This window comes from Pipistrellus kuhlii, unplaced genomic scaffold (assembly GCF_014108245.1).
Source record: "Pipistrellus kuhlii isolate mPipKuh1 unplaced genomic scaffold, mPipKuh1.p scaffold_m20_p_17, whole genome shotgun sequence".
In the NCBI taxonomy this organism is placed as follows: Eukaryota; Metazoa; Chordata; class Mammalia; order Chiroptera; family Vespertilionidae; genus Pipistrellus; species Pipistrellus kuhlii.
The window spans coordinates 16,361,179-16,381,416 of NW_023425482.1; the positions used below are offsets into that span (position 1 = coordinate 16,361,179).

General features: G+C 57.8%; 1 protein-coding gene across 2 annotated transcripts; it reads left to right on the top strand.

The window, feature by feature from the left end:
• The first annotated feature begins 476 nt into the window (after window positions 1–476).
• FCSK (fucose kinase) lies at window positions 477–20,029 on the top strand. Of its 2 annotated transcripts, none has more exons than XM_045582692.1 (24): window positions 477–681; window positions 5,708–5,812; window positions 6,147–6,298; window positions 6,419–6,469; window positions 7,492–7,617; window positions 8,137–8,209; window positions 8,539–8,663; window positions 9,015–9,095; window positions 9,871–9,990; window positions 10,149–10,320; window positions 11,245–11,357; window positions 11,932–12,033; window positions 12,182–12,352; window positions 12,794–12,858; window positions 13,480–13,850; window positions 14,757–14,967; window positions 15,345–15,511; window positions 15,609–15,830; window positions 16,418–16,561; window positions 16,706–16,825; window positions 18,104–18,291; window positions 18,391–18,490; window positions 18,971–19,194; window positions 19,337–20,029. In XM_045582692.1, exons 2-24 carry the CDS (start codon window positions 5,731–5,733, stop codon window positions 19,421–19,423), a joined length of 3,267 nt encoding a protein of 1,088 aa, XP_045438648.1. In that variant the 5' UTR covers window positions 477–681; window positions 5,708–5,730; the 3' UTR covers window positions 19,424–20,029. The 2 variants fall into 2 exon arrangements, with proteins under 2 accessions (XP_045438648.1, XP_036296947.1); XM_036441054.2 differs by having other exon boundaries at window positions 480–681; window positions 8,566–8,663.
• The last annotated feature ends 209 nt before the right edge of the window (window positions 20,030–20,238 follow it).

Genomic DNA, 20,238 nt, shown 5'->3' on the forward strand with positions numbered 1-20,238 from the left:
TCCCTCCACAAAATGTCGTGGGCACGTTTCCTATTGTACATAAAGTTCTGCCTGGTTCTAAAGGCGGCACAGTATTACATTGCATGGATATGCCTTTGTTTCTCCAGGACCCCAAAGGGAGAGTGTTTCCCATTTTCTGCGATTACAAACAAGGCTGCCATTCAGAACTCTGCAGACCCTCTTTTTCCACTGCAGAGCTGGAAAGTGTCTTCCGTTTGCACCCACGTGCAGAAAGCCTAGAGAGCACTCACTGCTAACCAATCTTAGGCAACACCTATGGTGCTCCCGTCCTCCGCCCTGCTCCAGGATTTATTTTCTGGAGAGAAAAGCAAGTCCCGGCCAGAAGGTTAAACATACAACAAACCCAAACCTGAAAAGGCGGAGTCCCAGAAAATGAGCCTATGTCTTTAAGACGCTTGGCTCCTCTGGGAGTTGTAGTTTTGTTGGCCCACGGAGCCACCTTCCCGCCTCACCCTTTTCCTGGACCTGATCCCTGATTGCCCTTTTGGAACGTGCTTGCCCTGCGATAGGTGGGAGCAGGGTTGTTTTTTTTTGTTTTTTTTTCAGAGGACAAGCCTGGGCCGGTGGAAGGGAGGGGAAACTACATTTCCCAGGATGCGCCGCGAAGGGACACGCAGTCCCCCTTAAAAGCCGGCTGAGCCCAGCGCCCAGCGGAGGCAGGTATGTGGGTCCACGCGTTTCTGCTTCGCACAGCTCACCCCTCCACTCGCCAATTCGCGGCCAGATCTCTGCGAGGGGCAGGGCCGAGGCAGGGAGTCTCCGAAGAGCTCTGCTGGCACCCTGGGCACCCCCTGGCTGCAGGGGGTGGGGGTCAGCAGGTCCTGCCACCCTTTTGCTCGGGTCTTGTAATGGGAGTAGGAGACTTGGGGACGCCGGGAAGAGGGAGGAGATAGGGGCACCCACAGGCAGGTGGGGTGCTGGATGTCTTCGCTGCCGATTTTGCTTTGAGGTCGCTTTTCCCGCCTCAGTGTGCACGATAGGGGTCTGGTCACTGTGCACAAATCTCAGTTACAGCGAGTCCCCTCTTGATCCGCGGTTTTGTTTTTACGTGAGGTCTTCCATCGGGAAAATAGTAAATGGAAATTCCAGAAATAAGCAATGCGTGCTTTAAGTTGTCTGAAGTTCTGAGTGAACGGATGAAGGCTTAAGACTCCCTCCTGCCTGGGATATAAATCACCCCTTTGTCCCACATATTCCCGCTGTATATGCTACCAACTGGCTAGTAACTTAGTAACTTTCTTGGTTATCAGATCCACCGTCAGGTATCGAAGTTCAGGTAACCCTTATTTGACTTGATAATGGCCCCATAGTGCAAGAGTAGTGGTGCTGGCCATTCAGACGGGCTGGTGTAGCTGTGAAGTGCTTTCTTTCTTTCTTTCTTTCTTTTTTTTGAAGTGCTTCCTTTATGTGAGGTGAGAGTTCTCCACTTACTAAGGAAAGAGAAAAAAATCATATGCTGAGGTTGCTAAGATCTGTGGCAAGAATGAATCTTCTATCTGTGAAATTGTGAAGAAGGGAAAAAGAAATCTGTGCTAGTTTTGCTGTCACTTCAAACTGCAAAAGTTACACAGCCGCTGTAAGGGATAAGTGCTTCATTAAGATGAAAAGGGGCATTCAATTTGTGGGTAGAAGACATGAACAGAAAATGTGTTCTGATTGATGGCAACATGTTGTGCCTGAAAGCAGTGAGCCTACACAAAGACTTCAGCAAAGGGTCCCCTGAAAAGATTGACACCAAGCCATTTACAGCAAGTAATAAAAAAAAAATTATGGGACAGCCTAGCTGGTTTGGTTCAGTGGATAGAGTGTCGGCCTGTGGACTGAAGGGTCCCAGGTTCGATTCCTGTCAGGGACACATGCCCCTGTTGCAGGCTCGATACCCAGTGTGGGGTGTGCAGGAGGAAAGGAAGGGAGAGGGGGAGAGAGAGAGAGAAACAATGATGAGAATCATTGATCATCTGCCTCCTGCATGCCCCCCTACTGGGGATCGAGCCCACAATGTGGACATATGCTCTTGGCCGGAATCGAAACCCAGAACAGCAGGCCTATACTATCCACTGAGCCAAACCGGCGAGGGCTTCCCTGATTGTTTTTTCTTCTTCAGGATCATCTTTGACTCAGAAGCTCTTTCAGAGCCTTCATTCCTACCAGCTTCAGAGCCAAGTTAAACTCTCCTGCTTCCTTTCCCTGCTGGGGAGAACTACCATTCATTGAGCTCCCGCCGTGTGCCGCCCATTTTACATCTTATTTAACGCTGGTCACGGTCCTCGGAGGTCCTAGGAAGTCAGTGTTGCTGGCCCTAGTTTTCAGATTAGGAAATTGAGGCTCAGAGAGGTGAAGTCATTAGAGGCGGAGAAACGCCTCCCCATTTCATTGCCACCTGAATGGAGCCCTTTATATATATATTTATTCCTTTTGTTCTTTTTTTTTATTTTTTATTCCTACACAGCAGATTCGGTGTAGTGGTTAAGAGAATGGACTTTGGAACCAAAGTGTCCGAGCTCAGATTTTTATTTATTTATTTATTTATTTATTTTTAAAATATATTTTATTGATTTTTTACAGAGAGGAGGAGAGAGAGATAGAGAGCTAGAAACGTCGATGAGAGAGAAACATTGACCAGCTGCCTCTTGCACACCCCCTACTGCCAGGGCACTCCCTACTGGGGATGTACCCACAACCAATGTACATGCCCTTGACCGGAGTCGAACCTAGGACCTTTCAGTCCACAGACCAACGCTCTACCACTGAGCCAAACCGGTTTCAGCAGATTTTTATTTATTTATTAATTCAATTTACTGGGGAGACATTGGTCAACACGAACATAAAGGTTGTCCTCTGGTGTGGGTTTCTGTGCTACAATATCTGTGCATTGCACCCACCATCCAAAGTCAGATCACCTGTCACCACTGAGTTCGGATTTGGCTCTGCCACTTGCTAGCTGTGTGACCTTGGACATGTGACTCAGTCTCCCCGTGCCTCAGTTTCCTCATCTGTTTTTTTTTTAGGATAAAGATAGTACTTTCCACACATTAAGTTAGAGGTTCACACAGTGGTTGCTCCTTTGACGGTGCCAAGAAGGAGATGATAGTATACTCTCCACGTTGGTTCAGGTCCTTGGAGAAGCCGAGACCAAGATGGGGGTAGAGTTATTGGGGGGAGGGAAGATGAGGAGGGAAGTGGAGGCAGCAGGGGAGTGATGGGCAGGAGCAGTCTCAGACTGAGGTTCTACGAGTTTCTGTGAGGCGGGTGGGGAGTCCCGGGGCCACGATTGCCTGTCAGAGGGTCCCTAAATTGCCGGAAGGGGTCTGTCTTCCTGGTCCTCCTGCGCAGAGTCATTGGTTGGGAGCAGTTGGGAAGCATGGCCTCCATGTGAACAAGCTGGGGACGATGGTCACTTACATGCCTGCTTCAGGAGGCTGGAGGGGGCAGGGGCGCCAAAGATCACATCAGCATGTTGATGGTCAAGTGGGAATCTCCTCCACCCATTTCTCCCGAAGGCCATCTGGGCATCCCTGGGAATCCCTTCGCCCTCGGGAGCCTGGCCAAGATCTCAGCTCAGATTTCCCCTCTGGACTTCCCTCCTGGGCTGAGCAGGGAACAGAGCACTTTCTGTTTGCGGTGAGGCTTTCCCCTGCAAGCTTGTGGGCGTGTGGGTGTTGCTAAGTGGTAGTGTCTGCCCGCCTGTGGCAGAGGAATAGGGCCTGAGAAGACACGAGCTGAGGTGCCTCTGGGAAGGCATGCAGCGAGCGCCCCCATCGCTCTGACACTGAGCTCTGGGGGTTGGAGGGAAGGGGTTGGGTGGGCTGCTTCCCAGGGCAGCCGTGGGGACTCTGCCAAGGGCAGATGCCAGGGCACTCCCGGAGACTGTCTGCAGGGCTCTGGAGTCAGATCGGTTTCCCGTCTGGTAGGAGAGTAACGTTGGGGGAGATAGGAAGGGGGTGAAGCCATAACTTTGGCCTCATCTTCCCTTCACTTGCTCAGAGGGCCTGAGAGAAGATGGTGGCAGGTGGGGTTGCAGCCTCTTTCAGGTGGGGAGCTTCTGGGAGGGGAGATCTCTCCCCCCCACCCCAGCCCCGCTGTGAAGTCCCTAATAGCGGGCACCATTGGCACCCTGCCTAGGTCCCCTGAACAGGCTGGTGCACTCCTCCCACAGCTGTCTTCTTCTCCAGGGAATTCCCTCCAGCCTCAGGAGCCTGGGAGGTTAGGCCCTCCCTCCTCCCAGATCACAGCCAATGACTGAATGCTGAGGGGCCAGTGGTGCAGAAAGGGGTAAGCCCTTGCTCCCCTTACTGCCTCTCCCGAGGACATCACGTGCACCCAGAATGAGAAAGTCTTAAGACACGCTTATCACATGACCCAGCAATCCCACGCCAAGGTATCCACCGGGAGAGATGGAGTCTTAGGTTCATTCTAAATTTGCACATGAATGTTTATAGCAGCTCTGATCTAATGGCTGTCAAAACCTGGAAGCAGCCCAGATGTCCTTCAGGGAGTGGACGGAGAAACAGACTGTGGCAGGTCCATGCGGAGAAAGAACTGCAGTGCTGATAGGCACAGGCAACTTGGGTGAATCTCAGAGGCATGATGTTGGGTGAAAGAAGCCAAACTTAAAAAATTCCATTCCAGCCGAAACTGGTTTGGCTCAGTGGATGGAGCGTCGTTCTGCGGACATAGGGGTCCCGGGTTCGATTCCGGTTGAGGGCATGTACCTTGGTTGCGGGCATGTCCCCAGTGGGGGGTGTGCAAGAGGCAGCTGGTCGATGATTCTCTCATCGATGTTTCTAGCTCTCTGTCCCTCTCTCTTCCTCTCTGTAAAAAATCAATAAAATATATTTTAAAAAAAAGATTTCATTCTAACTCTAGCTGTAGAGAACTGATGGGGGATTGTCAAGTGTGACTGTAGTCGTGGTGACCACAAGAATCTAGGCGAGTGTTAACATTCATAAAACAACACAAAAATCCCCTTGGTGACAGGTTTCCAGGGGGAGGAAAAAAAAAAAATTAAAACTTAGCATTTCTAGAAACCTTGTCGTCTCCAAAGCAAAAGAAAACAGATAAGGAACTTAAACGTTCTTTACCTCTAAGTGTGGTGTGTGTGTGTGTGTGTGTGTGTGTGTTTTAGTTAAAAAAGAAAAGTTATTAAGCCTTGTCTCTAACATAACATAATTTTTTAAATAAACCTTTATTGTTCATATTATTACAAAAGTTCCTCATTTTTCCCCTCCACCAGGTTCCTACCCCACCCTCTGCCCTTTCCCCAACCCCCATTGTCCTCATCCATAGGTGCACAGTTTATGTTCAGTCTCTTCCCTCACCCTCCACTCCTCTTTTGCCTGAGAATCATCAGTCCACTCCCCTTCCATACCTCTGATTCTATTATAGTTAACAGTTAATATTGTTCATCAGGTTTTATAATTCCCTTGTTTTGTTTTATTTATTTATTTATTATATTTATTATTATTTTTTTTTTATTGGCTTCCAAAGGAGAGTTTAGGGTCAAAAGGAGTTTCAGGTGTGCCCAGATCCTATTCATCAAAATCTGGATAAGCTTCTTATTTTTTGGTACAAGATTTAGCATATCGAGACCTGCGATAACTTAAAAATTTTTTTAAAAAGCAACACAAAAATCAATTTTAGGCTATGATAACAAAATAATTCACGTACATCTCTATTTCTGCCTCAGGAAGCCCCTCAACTTTGGCTAGAATGGAGCAGCCCCAGGGGGTCGATTGGACGGTTATCATCCTGACGTACCAGTACAAGGATAGTGTTGAGGTCTTCCAGAAAGGTAGGGCGCCCTCCCTCCCCACTCTGCCCTAATGTCGGAACCCCTCCCCGTAACCCCTGTACCTCCTGTAGCTCAAACCTAGAGTCTGCCTCTTCCTAGCCGTGTGACCTTTGGCCTATCGTGTCACTTCATTGAGACTCGGTTCTCTCATCTGTCCAATGGGAATAATTGTACCTACCTCAGCGGGTTGGGCGAAGAGCTAATGAGCTACGGCTACATGAAACGCTACCGAGTCAAAGATGAAATAATAAATCATCAGTAGGTTTGCGTCAGCTGCCTGGGAGCAGGGCTGGGAGGCGGGGGAGCAGGTCCCAGCTGTGTGTTCTGACCACAGAGCTGGAGGTGCGGCAGAAACGAGAGCAGATCCCCGCCGGGACTTTGCTGCTGGCCGTGGAGGACCCTGAGACGCGCGTGGGCAGCGGCGGAGCCACCCTCAACGCCCTGCTGGTGGCTGCCGAGCACCTGAGCGCCCGGGCGGGCTTCAGCGTGAGTGCTCTCGTCGTCCCTCCGTGGCTTTGTGTCGGGGCCTCTCCCCAGGCGAGAGGGGGCCGCCCTCGGTGCCGTCCGCCCGGGCCTCCGTCTACAGGGCTCCTCCACTCCTGACAGGTGGTCACCGCGGATGTGCTGCAGTCGGCCCGGATCCTCATCCTGCACATGGTTAGTACGATGCTGGGCGGGGTGCCATGCAGAAGGCTGGGACCTTTGATCCCCAGGGTTGGGTAGGGGTGCGTTTGCAAGGTGTTTTTTTTTTGTGTGTGTGTGTGCAAATCCAGAAGAATTGGAGTCAGAATGGATCCACGTATTAAAAAAAATAAAAATAAAAAAATAGGGAGCTGGCTAAATATAAATAGCATACCATCCTGGTGGGATAGTAGAAAGGGATTAATAAGTCCATCTAATTCTGCGCCTTGAAAGAGACTTCCCAGCTCTGTGACCCTGGGCAAGGCACTTGACCCTTTCCAGGCCTCAGTTTCCCCATCTGTAAAATCAGGATGGCGATGGTTCCTGCTTTGTGTGGATGTGCTGAGATGATCCGTTAAATGCTTAAAGTGGGACCTGCCTTTATATAGTTCCCAATGATATTTCCCCAGTTTTACCTGTGAGTGTGTGTGTGTGTGTAAGTTCTGTTGTTTCTACCTTTTGAGAATCTCATTTTTGTAAAAAATAAAATAAAATTCGAAACCAGTTTGGCTCAGTGGATAGAGCATTGGCCTGTGGACTGAAAGGTCCCAGGTTCAATTCCGGTCAAGGGCATGTACCTTGGTTGTGGACACATCCCTCGTGGGGGGTATGCAGGAGGCGGCTGATCGATGTTTCTCTCTCATTGATGTTTCTAACTCTCTATCCCTCTCCCTTCCTCTCTGTAAAAAAAATCAATAAAATCTATATATATTTTAAAAATCAATAAAATATATTAAAAAAATAAAATAAAAAATTAAAGAATATATGCATATAAGTCTGAAAGGATATACCTCACAATGAGAGGAATAGTTATTACTCCTGGGAGATTTTCTTTTTGCCTATCTGAATTTTCTAGCTCTTTACTGTAACCATGGACTTGGGAGAACTGCACGGGAAAACCCTCTGGCTGGATGACTTTACGCCTCTGCACAGCTCCCGGGGTGTCCCCAGGCTCTCTGCCCCAAGGGGTCCTTCCCCTGTCCCCGCTTCCCCCGCAGGGCCGGGACTTCCCCTTCGATGACTGTGGCCGTGCCTTCACCTGCCTCCCCGTGGAGAACCCCCAGGCCCCTGTGGAGGCTCTGGTCTGCAACCTGGACCGCTTGCTGGACATCATGACCCATCGGGTGAGGCCAGCGGGCGCCTTAGGGCCTGGTTCCCCTCCCATTGCACCACCCGCGATAGATAGCCCCATCCTGGCTCCGACGGAGATGCCGGCAAGAATGGCTTTGGCGGAGCCTGGAGCTAGAGCTTTAGGCAATTCGTGTTGGCAAACCTGCAGGGAGGCGTGGTCCCCGGAGCTGGGCAGGAGGGTCTGGGAAGGCCCCTGTGACCTCAGACTGCAGGCGTCTTCAAACTGCGGCCCGCGGGCCACATGCGGCCCGCAGAGGAGTCTGATCCGGCCCGCCAGGTTTTTTGGGCAGTAAGCGCAGCCGAGGTGTTACAGTAGGAATTAGTTGTTCATATAGTCCGGCCCTCCAGCTCTCTGAGGGACCGTGATCTGGCCCCCACTTTAAAAAGCTTGAGGACCCCTGCCTCAGAGTCTCCCTGGAGCAGGGGGACAGGCTGGATGGACGCTGGGCTGCGTGGGGAGCAGAGGAAGGGCTGGGCCAGGCCACCGTTGGCATCTGTGCTCTCCCCCGCAGCTGGGCCCGGGCTCCCCGCCCGGCGTGTGGGTCTCCAGCACCGACATGCTGCTGTCCGTGCCTCCCAACCCAGGTGAGCCCCCCGAGGCGGCGCGGGACCTCCTCCCGGCGCGGCCAGAGTGGGGCTGGGCCTGTCCTAGCTCACCATTCCTGGGCCTGGCCCACTGCCCCGTCCGGAGGGGCGGCTATGGAGTCACCAGCCCTGCCCCTCGGCCCTCCCGGGCTGGGGTAGAACTTTGGGAGGGGAGGGGAGGCGTCGTCATTCTCCCAGAGGAATGTCCATGTGGCTTGGGAGCCATCTTTTCCTTGTCGAGGTGCCCGGATGCCCCCCCCCCCCCGCCCCGAGCTCTTATCTTTACCTGGTTGGGGGCCTCCCTGCCTTAGGTGGGTTGGGGGCCCCAGGGAGGCCCCTGACTTCTCTGCTCACAGGGATCACCTGGGACGGCTTCCGGGGAGCCAGAGTGATCGCCTTCCCAGGAACCACAGCCTACGCCCAGAACCACGGCGTCTACCTCACCGACGCCCAGGTAGTGCCCCTGGGGCCGTGGCACTGGCCGGCGAGCCGGGCTGGGCTGGCCTCCTGGCCCTGTGCTCTTGCTGGTACAGTCTGGATCCGGAGACGTTTCCTCTATGGCAGCAGCCCTCAGGCTCACTGAGTCTGTCACCAGACGGGCCTTGCACATGGCCCCCGGGCCAGGCTCCGTGCTGGGCGGGGCCGGGAAGACATGCAGAGCACTGTCGGGTGGGACAGTGCTCCCCGCAGCACGCTGGGACCTTCAGACATGCGCCTGGTTTTCCCCGGAGAACGCCCTCGCTGTGTCCCTGATCCTGACGGTCCTTGGCCCCCTTCCCTAACTCTGCTCTCTCCCCCGACACAGGGCTTCGTCTTAGACATTCACTACCAGGCCAGCGAGGCGGACCTGCAGCGGTGCGCCAGGCCCGATGGGCGGGTGCCGCTGGTAGGGCTGTGCCCGGGTTGGGGGGCTCTGAGGGCCCCCATGGAAGAGGGAGGGTTTGCCTTCCTGCTCGGGGGAAGCGCTCTACTCCTCCTGGAAGACTCCAGGGCAGGACAGAGCCAGAATGTGAGGTGGAGGAGCAGGTGGAGCGAGAGTCTGAGGAAAGGGTCTTGTCCTGGACGGGAAAGGGGAGAGGGCGTTCAGGAATGCATTGGGAGGAAGTCTGGAGGCCGACGTGGGGGCTCCTTCCAGAATGAAGGACAGGGATCCGCGTGGTGGGCGAGGGTCTGGGACCAGACCAGGGGGTGATCGAGGACTAGGTTTTTTTAAAAAATATATATATATATTTTATTGATTTTTTACAGAGAGAAAGAAAGAGGGACAGAGAGCTAGAGACATCGATGAGAGAAAATCATCGATCAGCTGCCTCTTTCATAACCCCCACTGGGGATGTGCCCGCATCCCAAGGCATATGCCTTGACCGGAATCGAACCCGGGACCCTTCAGTCCGCAGGCCGACGCTCTATCCATTGAGCCAAACCGGTTTCGGCAGGACCAGGTTTTTTGTGGGGGGAGGCCTGAGAACTGAGAGGGGTCCCTGTTCAGGGGACCCCCCTCCAGGAGGCCTGGGATCCGGGTGCAGGAGTGGTCCCGAGGGTGAAGGACTCCGCCTGGCGTAGCAGCCAGCCTTCGGGTCCATCTTTATGTGTCTCCCGCAACTCAGGCCCACGCCTGACCCCAGGGCCCCGCCGCCTGACCCTCCTGGGGGCTCCTCCAGGTCTCCGGAGTTGCCTTTTTCTCCGTGGAGACCGCCGAGCACCTCCTGGCCACTCACGTGAGCCCACCCCTGGACGCCTGCACCTACATGGGCTTGGACTCCGGAGCCCGGCCTGTCCAGGTGACGGAGGGTGGGGGCGGGGGCCCTGGCCTGCGGGAAAGACCCTGACACTGGCTCTGTGACCTCAAGGCGGCCCCTTCCCCTCTCGGGGCCCGTGCCTCTGGGGATGGGACTGCCCCCCCTCCCCCCAATAGCTGTGCTTCCTATCCTCGTCCCAGCTGTCTCTGTTTTTCGACATCCTGCTGTGCATGGCCCGGAACGTGGGCAGAGAGGCCTTCCTGGCGGGGCGGCCTCCGGAGACGGGGCGCAGCGACGCGGACGCCGAGGGCTACCTCCGGGTCGCTCGGACCACGCTTTGGCGGGAGCTCCGTGACCAGCCCCTCACCGTGGGTGGGTGCTGCCTCTCGGCTGCCTGGGCAGGGTGGCCACAGGGTGAGGACGCCCTGCCCTACCCAGCGCTGCAAGGCTGCCTCCCGCCTGGTCCCTGGGCTCCTGGGCCGGGCAGGTCTCGTGCCTGTGTCAGCCCAGTGTCCTCTCCCAACCCAGAGGCCTGACACCCCCGACTCTCCCCAACCCCCCATAACTCTCTTCTTTTGTCTTTTTTTTTTAATTAAAAAAATAACATTTTATTGAGTTTTTACAGAGAGGAACGGAGAGGGAGAGAGAGTTAGAAACATCGATGAGAGAGAATCATCGATCAGCTGCCTCTTGCACACCCCCTTCTGGGGATGTGCCCGCAACCAAGGTACATGCCCTTGACCGGAATCGAACCTGGGACCTTTCGGTCGGCAGGCCGACGCTCTATCCACTGAGCCAAACCGGTTTCGGCCGGCTCTTCCTTTTGTCTTTTTTTAAAAATATATATATTTTATTGATTTTTCACAGAGAGGAAGAGAGAGGGATGGAGAGTTAGAAACATCGATGAGAGAGAATCATCAATCAGCTGCCTCCTGCACACCCCCTTCTGGGGATGTGCCCGCAACCAAGGTACATACCCTTGACCGGAATCGAAGCTGGGACCTTTCGGTCGGCAGGCCGACGCTCTATCCACTGAGCCAAACCGGTGTCGGCCGGCTCTTCCTTTTGTCTTTATTCCTGGGCTCCAGTCCCAGTCTCTCCATGTCCTAGCTGTGTGACTCAGGGCAGGTTACCGAGCCTCTCTGGATTTCAGCTTCCCCATCAGCACGATGGGCTCATTGCCAGGCCTGCCCTCCAGGGCCTGATGAAGATGTGTCTTCTGGCTGGAGAGGCCTGGCTGGGCTCGGGGCAGCAGCAGCGGGCAGAGGGGTGGGGTCACTGCTTGTGTCTTTTCAGCGTATATCCCCGACGGCAGCTACAGCTACATGACCTCCTCGGCCAGCGAGTTCCTGCTCAGCCTCACGCTTCCTGGGGCCCCCGGGGCTCAGGTGGTGCACTCCCAGGTGGAGGTGAGACCAGCAGAGCTGCCTGAGGAACGGTGGGATAGGGGCTCCTAGAAAGGGAAGGAATAGCCCATGCATGGAGCAGATCACCCAGGAACACAACAGGCGTCCTTATCCCCGTTGGGCGCCAGGCCAGAGGCTCAGACAGGTTCAGTGACTTGCCTGAGGCCACAGAGCCAGGAAGGGGTCACGTTAGGAGTCTCCATCCAGGTCTGCCTGGGGGAGAAGCCAGAGAAGACCCCACCCCTTTCTTTGGGGACCGTTTGGGGGAGACAAGCACATGTGAGGAGGGGATGGGCCTGGGTCCGGGCCCTGGTGCTGAGGAAGGCGGACGGGTAGGTTTCCGAGGTTGCCCTCCGCGTGGCGGGGGTTCCTGGACCGGTGGGAGAGGTTTCCTGGGGAAGCTGCCATCGGGTGGGACCTCCATGTCTGAGTTCGGACTTCTCTGAGGGGGCCGTGCAGGAGAGCTCGCCGCTGGGAGCAGCGTGAACGGGCGGGATGGGAGTCAGCCGGAAGCTGGAGCCAGGGCAGGGTGTACTGTAGAGGGTGCTCAGGACCTTCTCTCTCCCGGGCTGCTCAGGAGCCGCAGCTGCTGGGGGCTGGGAGCTCTGTGGTCAACTGCCTGCTGGAGGGCGCCGTCCGGCTGGGTGCCGGGAGTGTCCTGCAGCACTGCCACCTGCAGGTGAGGCCCGAGAGCAGGGGCAGAGGGCGGGCAAGGCGGTGGGGGCCAGGCCCTGGGTGTGTGTGTGTGTGTGTGTGTGTGTGTGTGTGTGTGAGGGGTGCCTGGAGCGGCACCATTCCCTCAGGATGCCTGCCCTCTCCCTCGCCAGGGCCCCATTCACGTCGGCACCGGTTGCTTTGTGAGCGGCCTGGACGCGGCCCAGTCCGAGGCGCTGCAGGGCTTGGAGCTGCGCGACCTCGTCCTGAGGGGGCACCACGTGCGGCTGCACGGAGCCCCTGTGCGTGCCTTCACCCTGGTTGGACGCCTGGACAGCTGGGAAGTAGGTGCCCGCCCTGCGTCCATCCCCTCACCCCCATCTTTAGGCTTTGGGGGGGGGGGCCCGGGACCCCAGCCTAGGTCCCACTCTGCTGCAGGGCTCGCTGCCCGAGGGATAGGCTGTAGCCGGTCGAGTCTCGCCATGCCTTCCTCTCCCTCCTCAGCGGCTCTGCCAGGCTGGAGCCTGAGGATCAGAGAGGGAGGTGGCCTGCCCCGGGCTGCAGAGCCAATGAGAGTGGACTGGGCCTGGAACCGGGATTCTGTGCCAGGTTCCCGGGCACCTGGGCAGGATCGCTGAGCTCCAGGGCTTGACACAGCGGTTGTTTCAGAAGCTGCTTTCCTATGTGCAAGTCTCTCTCCTCCTGTCCCCTCTGGTCTTCGTGTCCCCGACCCCTCCCCTTCCTGTGGTTCCCGAAGACCTGACTGCTTCCTCCGCTTCCCCCAGAGACAGGGGACGGGAACATACCTCAACATGCCCTGGGATGAGTTCTTCCAGAAGACAGGCATCCGGTAAGAGGGACTCCAGGGCGGCCGCTTCTTCCCGGCTCATCTCTGCCTCAGCCCCAGAGCACCACCTGCCCTTCCTCCCACCAGCCCCGGGGCCTGGGGTGGTTTGGGGCAGCCTGACCCTCCCCAGCACTTTCCCCCTGGACAGTTTCTAAGTCCTGCCTGTGCTCAGGCTTTTTGGGATTTTGTTCAGAGGCCTGGGAAAGGGGGCAGGACAGTTTGTCTCCTGCCCCAAGTTGCCTGCTTGTGCCACCACCTAGCTCAGTGTTTCCCAAAGTGTAGTACGCGTACCCCCAGGGGTACGTACGGGAAGAGTTTGGTGGGGGTACGCGTTGCACCGGCGTTTGGTGGGGATATGCACTGCGGCGTGCTCAGCTGCGCCTAATTCTACGTTCTCATGAGTATGAGGGGTACTCAGCGTTACGAGAACTATAGAAGGGGCACACATATGTCAGAAGTTTGGGAAACACTGCCCTAGAAGAATTTGTCCTGTCCCCCCTACTCCCTGTGAATTAGCCAGCCCCTCCCCCAGTGGACAGGCAGTCAGGCCTCCGGGAGGAAGCAGGAGCCCAGGCTTCCCTCCTGCTCACGTGCCTTCTCCCCCCCCACCCCCACCCCCATCAGAAACTGGGACCTGTGGAACCCGGACACGCCCCCCACGGAGCGCTGCCTCCTCACCGCCCGCCTCTTTCCTGTGCTCCACCCCTCGAGGGCCCTGGGGCCCAGGGACATGCTGTGGATGCTGGACCCCCAGGAGGACGGGGGCGAGGCCCTGTGGGCCTGGCGGGCCTCCTGGCGCCTGTCCTGGGAGCAGCTGCAGCCCTGCCTGGACCGGGGCGCCACCCTGGCCTCCCGCCGGGACCTGTTCTTCCGCCAGGCCCTGCACAAGGCGCGCAGGGTGCTGGAGGCCAGGCAGGACCTCAGCCTGCGCCCGCTGATCCGGGCCGCCGTCCGCGAGGGCCGCCCCGGGCTCCTGCTGGCCACGCTGGACCAGGGTGAGTGGCTGGGTTTCTGTGCGGGGAAGCCAGAGCTGGCGTCCCCTGCCCTAGCTGCCCTCTGGGTGGATGACGACAGGAGGTGGGAGACTTCAAAGTCGGGGAGAGACACAGTGGAGTTTGCTTCCAGATTCCTGGGAGCTTCGTTCTTGTCAGTAGGGGGTTGGACGAGAGGCTGAGGCCTGGGCCAGAGCCTCTGGGCCCAACGAGCATCAGCAAACCCTCCGTGTTTTGTACTGGGCGCCAAAACGGAGGTGCCAGAGCCCAGGGGAGGTGGCAGGCTCTCCCAGGCAGGCAGCACCTCATTTATGATCCCAGTGATGGTGGAAAGTGACCCCTATTGAAGTTAACCACTTACAGCGGGTGGGGTGGCACTGAGACCGAACACGGACAGTTTGACCCCAAGTCTGAGTTCTTTTTTTAAATATATTTTATTGATTTTTTACAGAGAGGAAGGGAGAGAGATAGAGAATTAGAAACATCGATGAGAGAGAAACATCGATCAGCCGCCTCCTGCACACCCCTCACTGGGGATGTGCCCACAACCAAAGTACATGCCCCTGACCAGAATCGAACCCGGGACCCTTCAGTCCACAGGCTGATGCTCTATCCATTGAGCCAAACCGGTTTTGGTACTGAATCTGAGTTCTTAACCACTCTGGGCCACCTGGGGGGGTGGGGGGTAAAGAGGCACAGCTGGGCTGGGCTGGGCTGGGCTGGGGTCGGCAGGATGAGAACTTTGTGCCAAGCAGAGGCGTGGGTGTGCATTCACAGGTGAGGGTACATCTTGGGCAAAGAGAAGAGGTGTGAGGGACCAGGCATGTCTGGGGGCCGTTGGACAGTCTCTCGGGGAAGAGGGCATTGCGGGTGGGTCCCCTCCCTAACCATCGGCTTCTGGCCCCTCAGTGGCAGCGGGTGCAGGAGACCCAGGCGTGGCGGCCCGGGTGCTGGCCTGCGTGGCAGACGTCCTGGGCTGCATGGCAGAAGGCCAAGGCGGCTTACGGAGCGGGCCGGCTGCCAATCCCGAGTGGGTCCGGCCCTTCTCGTTCTTGGAGTGCGGAGACCTGGCTGGGGGCGTGAAGGCCCTCGCCCAGGAGCGGGACAAGTGGCTGAGCAGGTGGGTGCCGATGACGTCAGAACCCTGGAGAAGCCCCTGATCATTTAAAAAAATATATATATATATATTTTATTGATTTTTTACAGAGAGGAAGGGAGAGGGATAGAGAGCTAGAAACATCGATGAGAGAGAAACATCGACCAGCTGCCTCCTACACACCCCCTACCAGGGATGTGCCGGCAACCAAGGTACATGCCCTTGACCGGAATCGAACCTGGGACCCTTCAGTCCGCAGACCGACGCTCTACCGCTGAGCCAAACCGGTTTCGGTGGCCCTGATCATTCTTATAGAGAGAGGTGGGCCCTGACTTCTGTGGGCCCACCCCCTGCTTGGGTTTGGGGCTCCATGCCGCCCTCTCTCCCCTCCCCCTTGGCAGGCCCGTCCTGTTAGTGCGAGCTGCTCGCCACTACGAGGGGGCCGGGCAGATCCTGATCCGCCAGGCCGTGATGTCTGCCCAGCGCTTTGTCTCCATGGAGCCTGTGGGGCTGCCGGCCCCCGGGCAGTGGGTGGTGGCCGAGTGCCCGGCTCGCGTGGATTTCTCCGGTGAGCCCCCTCGGAGTTGGGGGGTGCGGGTAGCCGCCCCGGAGCTGGGCAGGCGGCCCCCTGACCAGCGTGGGGGTCCTGCTCCATCCCATAACAGGAGGCTGGAGCGACACGCCGCCCCTCGCCTACGAGCTGGGGGGCGCGGTGCTGGGCCTGGCTGTGCGAGTGGACGGCCGCCGGCCCATCGGGGCCAGGGCCCGCCGCATCTGGGAGCCCGAGCTGTGGCTGGCGGTGGGGCCTCGGCGGGACGAGATGGCCGTGAAGATAGTGTGCCGGAGCCTGGAGGACCTGAAGGACTACTGCCAGCCCCACGCTCCAGGTCAGGCGCCAGCACACCTGCCGGCGGGAGCGGCACACGCAGCTAGGCGCGGGGGGGGGGGGGGGGGTAGGGCAGAACCCCGGAGACCCCCCTGGCCACGGGGGCCTGGCTTGAGGGCTAAGCCATTCAGCTTGAGGCGCCCCGAGGTCTCCTTGCCCAGGTGCGTGCGGCTGCAGGAGGTACAGCTGGCACATTTGCCCATGTTGGGGAGCCCAGGGGTCTTTTGGGGGCTTGGGGATGGGACTTGCACTGCTGCTGGGCTTTTGTCCCCTAGAGCAGTGTTTCCCAAAGTGTGGTACGCGTACCCCCAGGGGTACGTACGGGAAGAGTTTGGTGGGGGGTACGCGTTGCACCGGAGTTGGGTGGGGATATGCACTGCGGCGTGCTTAGCTGCGCCTAATTCTACGTTCTCGTGAGTACGGGGGGCACTCAGCGTTACGAAAATTATAGAAGGGGTACCCGTATGTCAGAAGTTTGGGAAACACTGCCCTCGATGAGCCCCGAGATGGGAAATAGTGGCGGTGGGTGGTCTGTCTGCGTCTGCCTTTGGAGACCCAGTGCCCTGCCGGGTGCTGCTCCCTCCGCAGGGGCCCTGCTGAAGGCGGCCTTCATCTGTGCGGGGATCGTGCACGTCAGGTCCAAGCTCTCGCTGAGCGAGCAGCTGCTGCGCGCCTTCGGGGGCGGCTTCGAGCTGCACACCTGGTCTGAGCTGCCCCACGGCTCTGGCCTCGGTGAGTGAGCCCTGCTGTCCTGCTGCCATCCACTCTCCTTCCTTCCTCCTCACCACCCCTGCCCAACAGACTTGAGGGGGCGGGGCCTGTCTGGGCTGCAGCAGAGGTGTTTCATGCCCGCCTGGCCTCTCCCCTGCCCTGCAGGCACCAGCAGCATCCTGGCGGGCACCGCCCTGGCCGCCCTGCAGCGGGCCGCGGGCCGGGAGGTGAGCAGGGAGGCCCTGATCCACGCAGTGCTGCACCTGGAGCAGGTGCTCACCACAGGTACGGGGCTGCCCCTGCCGGGAGGGAGGGAGGCCACTGGCACTCTGCCAAGCCTCCGGGGCTGCCCTGGGCTTGTGGCCGGCAGCCACAGACTGCGGCTCCTCCCTTATCGCTCTGACCTCCAGTGATGGTCAACTGGAGGTCTCTCACCTTCAAAGGAGCGCATGTGTTAGGAGCACCTAGAGAGCCTGTGCTCTCCCTTCATGTGTGTTAGGCACTTGTTTATCCCTCACGACGTTGTGGCCACCCAGGACTGTCCCTGAGGGCGGAGCTGGGGAGAATGGGTTTGTAGCAAGGGGTAGGACCTTCAGCCCGCCTTCCCAACCACCCTGCCCCTCCCCTGGGCTATGGTCATCTGTGCCCACCTCCCCTCCCTGCCAGCCACTTGGGGGGCACTGAGGGCCCAGAACATGGCGGTGATCACAGTCTTCTCCCCCTTCTCGCCACCATGGCCCCTTGGAGTCCATGTCCAATGGGGAGCACCTAGAGATGTTGTTGTTGTTTGTTTTTTTTTAAAATATATTTTTATTGATTTTGTACAGAGAGAGAGAGGGATAGAGAGTTAGAAACATCGATGAGAGAGCAACATCGATCAGCTGCCTCTTGCACACCCCCCACTGGGGATGTGCCCAAAACCAAGGTACATGCCCTTAACTGGAATCGAACCTGGGACCTTTCAGTCCGCAGGCCGATGCTCTATCTACTGAGTCAAACCGGTTTTGGCCACCTAGAGGTTTGTCGGCATGATCCGAGGGTGCTGTGGTCACCCAGCATGCCGGGCTTCATCCCCACCGTGATTCTGGGCAGGAAACGGTCACAAAGATGTAGAGATGCCGATTACGCCACTTTCCTGCTGCCTTTGCAGCCCGCCCCCTCCTTCTGCTGTAATGTCTCTCATCCCGTAACAGGTAGTTATTAGCAAGAGGGGCAAATAGGAGGCCTCTCCAGTTTCCTTCTGAGGAAAACCCTTTATGTGGTCAGTTGACAACTATTGAGTATCCAACTCAGGGTCGGACCCTGGGGGATAAGATGAACAAATACAGGGCCCTTGTTCTAAAAAATTAAATGGTCTATTGGGGACAGACATTAATCAATAGCCACTCTGGGTTCTGGAGTGAAATCCCCTCTCTCTTGCTGGGCTCAGCCTGCTCCCGAGGCTGGTGACAGATGCTGGACAGCTCACTCGGTGCAGCTGGAGCTGGCTCCTGCCAGAGCCTGGGCTGGGAGAGAGAAGGTGGGCCGGACGGGCTCTAACAGGGACGGTCTCTGGGTTCACAGGAGGCGGCTGGCAGGACCAAGTGGGTGGTCTGATGCCTGGCATCAAGGTGGGGCGCTCGCGGGCTCAGCTGCCGCTGAAGGTGGAGGTGGAGGAGATCGCTGTGCCTGAGGGCTTCGTCCAGACGCTCAATGACCACCTGCTCCTGGTGTACACCGGCAAGACCCGCCTGGCGCGGAACCTGCTGCAGGTGAGCTCCCAGCCCAGGAGGGGGGAGGGAGGCAGATGCTCTGCAGGGCCCAGCCTTCCATCGCACCCTCCTGCCCCCACCCTCCTGCCCCACCTGCAGGATGTGCTGAGGAGCTGGTATGCCCGGCTGCCTGCCGTTGTACAGAACGCCCACAGCCTCGTGCGGCACACGGAGGAGTGCGTGAAAGCCTTCCGCCGGGGTGAGGTGCCTCTTCCCAGGGGCAGGGCACCGGGAGGGAGGGTCTGGTCGCCCCTGGGTCTAAGGCCAGGGGCCTTTTCGGGCTGGTAGGTGGTAGGCCCCCGGGGACAGAAGCCTACCATCTGTCCTCCCCAGGGTCTTGCTTCCGTGGGAGCCGTATCTCGGGACAATACTTGCATCACGGGGAGGGTTTCCAGTCCTATCTGCCAAGAAGCAGGTGGGGGAAGAGGCTGGGCCCTTTAACCGAGTGCCAGGGAGACAGAGCTAAGCAGGGTTCAAGGGAGTGGCTGTATCGTTCACCGAACACGGCTGGGCGCATGTCGGTTTTATGTCCTCAGACAACCCTTTGAGGTGGTCTTTGCCACTCGTGTTTCCAGCCCCTGGTTGAGCAGCACCTCTGGGCACGTTAGCGTCGGTAAGTGGGCATTGACAGGATGTCCTGGCTCAGGCACGCCTTTCCCTTCTCTGCCCCCCACCCCAGGAAGCCTGCCTCTGCTGGGCCAGTGCCTGACCTTGTACTGGGAGCAGAAGAAGCTCATGGCTCCCGGCTGTGAGCCCCAGGCTGTGCGGCGGATGATGAATGTCCTGGCCCCCCACGTGCATGGCCAGAGCCTGGCAGGGGCAGGCGGCGGCGGCTTTCTCTATCTGCTGACCAAGGAGCCGAAGCAGAAGGAGGCTCTGGAGGCCGTGCTGGCCGAGACTGAGGTGCCTGGTGGCGTTGGGTTTGGTGATGGGTGGGGGGCAGGAGCCCTCTCCGTGTCCCCCTGGCTTGCGGCCTCAGGTCGGCCTCCAGGAGGCCACAGGTTTGCACAGAGCCCTCTACCCACCTCTTGTCGTTTGCTGGCAGGGCCTCGGGAACTACAGCGTCCACCTGGTGGAAGTGGACACGCAGGGCCTGAGCCTGCAGCTGTTGGGGAGTGAGAACTCGACCTGATGCCCCTTCCCATGAGGCCTGTCCCTCAGCAAGAGGAGAAAACCTGGAGCTACAGCAGCCCCTCCCTTCCGAGCACTCAGCCTCCGACTCCCCACCTACCTCTATGGATCTGCTCGCAAAGGAAGCCGACTGGAGTTTGGGCCCAGCCCCCTGGTGAGAGAGACACCGTGCTTGGGAACAGGACTGTGACCTCGTGATGAACTGTGGCCTAGGCTTGGCCTCTGCTCCATCTGGACATAGGAAGGTCCTGAGCTCAGTGTCCTTTGTGGCCTTTACCAATCCTGTGGCCCAGCTGGGGCCCTGGACGGGGGTGACCACCAGTCCTCACAGAAGCCGGGTCCCTTGGTAAGGCTGACCCTGGAGAGCCCTTTGAGGCATTTCCTGTGGCCTTCCTTAAGCCGGGCTCTTGCCTGAATAGACTTCATGGTCAGTACTCACTCCCAGGCTGACGTGACGGGGGAGTGGGAGTGAGCCAGTGTGGTCTTCAGCCATCACTGCCAACTCGGCCTTACCCTGGACCATGGACTGTGTGTGCCACGGGGCCCGGAGCCTATGGGCAGCAGGTTTTCAGGACTGTGACCTCCGAATAAACCGAATCTGCCCTGAGGTTGTCCTCATAGAGCTCCTTTGTTCCTGCCAGGAGGAATTCCCACCTCCCCTGGCACCGTGGGAAACTGCCCTGGGGACGATCCAGCTGCTGGTGCTGAGGGTCCAGGGTCAGGGGGGTCCTGGCAGGAGCTGTGTGCCGCTCTGGGTGTGGGAGGCTGAGGCTTGAGGCTTTTGCGTTCACGTTTCAGTGCAACTGGCACACCTGT